This window comes from Helobdella robusta (genome assembly GCF_000326865.2).
Source record: "Helobdella robusta unplaced genomic scaffold HELROscaffold_59, whole genome shotgun sequence".
NCBI classification, from domain to species: domain Eukaryota; kingdom Metazoa; phylum Annelida; class Clitellata; order Rhynchobdellida; family Glossiphoniidae; genus Helobdella; species Helobdella robusta.
The window spans coordinates 222,151-225,801 of NW_008705322.1; the positions used below are offsets into that span (position 1 = coordinate 222,151).

Genomic DNA, 3,651 nt, shown 5'->3' on the forward strand with positions numbered 1-3,651 from the left:
GTTGTTGCTGCTGGTGGTATGTTACATCTGAGACTAGCCAACAGGAAATGGGATAGATGATGATGAGAATGATGAGGAGTGAACTGATGATGATGATGGTGGTGGTGGTGGGGGGCATAGTTAGTAGGAAAAAGATGATGATGATGATTAATATTTTGCTGCTGCTGCTGCTGATGTTGTTGTTGTTGATGATGATGGTAAAATGGAGTAAAGGAAGTTATCGCATTAATGAAATGCCGCTGCTGATGATGGAGTGATGGTGATAAGAACGACGATGATGATGATGATGGCGGTGATGATGGTAGTAGCGGTAATATCGGAGAAGGTGAGAGACTGTTGGGGTGGTGATGATGATGATGTGGATGGAGAGGGAGTGCTGATAATGGTAGTGGTAGTTGAGCTGGAATCAACTTACTGCTTGTTGGCGTATTGTTGTTATTAACATTATTAATGCTGTGTTTACTATTATTATTATCGTTGTTGTTGTTGTTGTGGCTGTGGTTGTTGATGGTGTTGTTAAAAACGCCGTTAATGTTATTATTACTGATGTTGTTATATCCGTTGTTGATGTTGTTGTTGTAGTTGATGTTGTTGTTGCTACGGCTGTCATTGTTGTCGTTAGTACCACAAATTTGGTCGGCAAACCACGGGCTGAATATTGCTTTTGTCGTTGTTGTTGTTGTAGTTGTTGATGTTTTTGTGTTGTTGTTGTTAATGTTGTTGACGCCACTGTATTTTGTGTTTATGCATTCTTCTATACTCAGGAAAGATTTGACTTTGTGAAATTTGTTGGCGTTGTTGTTACTGTTATTGCTGTTAATGTTGTTACTGCTACTATTAATATCGCTATTATTATTATTATTATTATTATTATTGTTGTTACTAATATTATTATTATTAACACTAATGTTGTTGTTGTTGGTGTTGATATTGTTGTTGTTGTTGATGTTGTTGTTGTTGATGTTTCGTTGCAGAAAGGGCTGATGCTTCATCATTGTCTTCTCCATTTCATTTTCGTTATCGACGAGGATGGGTTTGTTGTTGTTGTTGATGTTGTTGTCTTTATGATAACTGATGTTGTTGTTGTTGTTGAGGTTGTTGTTGTTGTTGCCGTTCAATTTGTTTTTATGATTGAAATTCTTAGCAACAATATTGTTAATGTCGTAATTCGAAGTTTTCAGACTGGTGTTGGTTGTTTTGTTGATTTCGTTGCTGTTGTTGTTGCTATCGTTGTTATTGTTGATGTTGTTGTTGTTGTTATTTAGACCAATAATGACATCTTTATCGCTATGTTTACTGTTGTTGTTGCTACGGTTGCTATGGTTACTACCGCTTATGTTGTTGATGTTGTTGTTGTTGTTGCTGTTGTTGTTGTTGATGTTGTTGTTGCTATGGGGATTGTGACTGAGGTTATGAGAGATCTGATTGGTTGGCGGGTAACCAAGGAAACGTCTCAGCTCTTCCAGTGCATTGGCTTGCATCAGGATGAAATTTTTGGCCAATAGGAGCGTCGCGATTTTTGAAAGTTTCCTGACCGAGGGACTGTGCGCGTATGGAATGACTGATCTGTTTGTGAGTAGGTTGTCGTGGAGTTACATGATTGGCTGGCTCGCTAAAACAAAGCAATAAAAATAAACATACGGATATATAGGTAGGCATACGAACAAACCATAAACATACATAGAGAGAGATATTTATGAAAAGCATTTAAACAGTGAAACCCACAGGCCTACATTCAAGAGGTAAATGGGCACTTAGATGACGAATCCAGTTGAACATTAACTGGATAATGACGTCATCATTGACGTCCGTATACCGACGAAAAAATTAATTTGAAAAATTATTATTAGAGATGCGAGTCCCTATTTAAATTACGAACATAAGGAGTTGATAAGTTGAAGATGTGAAGTTGGAAAACTTGAAAAAGACCGATCTGATAACTTTGACCGAATCCAACAAAAAATTCATCAAAGAAAATATCCTGCCTTCATTTACCGACCTACAGATAAAAAGACTTAATAACTGACAGATAGACATATTAACAGACAGGCCTAGAACGAGACAGACAGTCAGACAGAGAGACAGACATACTTAATGCAAGATAGACAGACAGGCAGAAGAGACCAACCTCAATTCATCCAGTGCGTCATTCAGATCATGCATCCGTCTGCGTTCCCTGGCGTTTATGCTTAAACGGATGTGTTGTTTGTTCGTTTGTTCGTTCGTTCGTTTGTTTGTTTGTTTGTTTGTTTGTTTGTTTATATATTTGTCGTTTTAATCATTTTTTTGTTCATTCATTTTTCCATTCATTCCCTTGACACATTCGCTCCAGCGTTTTTCACTCTGAAATTTGTTTCACGGTTTATTCATTCATTAATCTATATATAAATTTATTCATCTATTAATTCATTCATTCACCTATTCATTCATTCATTCATTCATTCATTCATTCATTCATTCATTCATTCATTCATTCATTCATTCATTCATTCATTCATTCATTCATTCATTCATTCATTCATTCATTCATTCATTCATTCATTCATTCATTCATTCATTCATTCATTCATTCATTCATTCATTCATTCATTCATTCATTCATTCATTCATTCATTCATTCATTCATTCATTCATTCATTCATTCATTCATTCATTCATTCATTCATTCATTCATTCATTCATTCATTCATTCATTCATTCATTCATTCATTCATTCATTCATTCATTCATTCATTCATTCATTCATTCATTCATTCATTCATTCATTCATTCATTCATTCATTCATTCATTCATTCATTCATTCATTCAATCATCCATCCATCCATCCATCCATCCATTAATTCATTCATTCATTCTTTTATTCATTCAACCTGTCTTTTTTCCTTCAGTGATTTTTTCACTCCGATTATTTTATCATCATCCTCAGCATCAGCAGTACTCTCACATCCCTGTTTTTGGTCAGGTGAGACGCTTTTTTTTTGCTGACGTTATCAGTGTCGTTGTCGTTATGATAGTAGCTTTTGTTGTTTTGGGGGTTGTTGTGGTTGTTGTTGTTGTTTTTGTTGTTGTTGCGGTTTGCTATGATCATTGTTGTTTATGTTGTTGTTGTTGTTGTTTTTGCATGGTGGAAGTTTCTAAGGAATAATTTGTGTACATATGTTTGCTCGTTGTTTTACCATATTCAGCACTAGGATACCATCATCAATCATTTAGTCTTATGATGATGTTGTTGTAAAGTTGTTGATGTTGTTGTTGATGTTGTTGTTGATAATGTTGTTGTTAATGATGTTTTTGTTGATGATGTTGTTTTGATGATGTTGTTATTAATGTTGTTGTAGTTGTTGATGTTATTGATGATGTTGTTGTTGTTGTTGATGTTGTTGTTGTTGATGTTGTTGTTGATGATGTTGTTGTTGATGATGTTGTTGTTGATATTGTTGCTGATGTTGTTGTTGATGATGTTGTTTTTGATGATGTTGTTACTGTGGTAGTGGTAGTTGTAGTTGTTGTATCAGTTGTTGTTGAAGTTGTTGTAGCTGTGGTAGATGTACTTGTTGTACCTGTAGTTATTGAAGTTGTTGTATCAGTTGTTGTTGAAGTTGTTGTACCTGTAGTTGTTAAAGTTGTTGTTTCTGTGGTAGATGTAGTTG

At 35.1% G+C, this 3,651-nt stretch overlaps 1 protein-coding gene across 1 annotated transcript; it reads right to left on the bottom strand.

Annotated features, from left to right (window-relative positions):
- Positions 1-1,478: 1,478 nt before the first annotated feature.
- On the bottom strand, positions 1,479-2,205 carry HELRODRAFT_128595 (hypothetical protein; the record flags this gene model as incomplete). Its single annotated transcript, XM_009028866.1, has 2 exons — positions 1,479-1,566; positions 2,129-2,205. Coding segments are annotated over 2 exons (165 nt in total), but the record flags the coding sequence as incomplete, so codon positions are not given.
- Between the last annotated feature and the right edge of the window lie 1,446 nt (positions 2,206-3,651).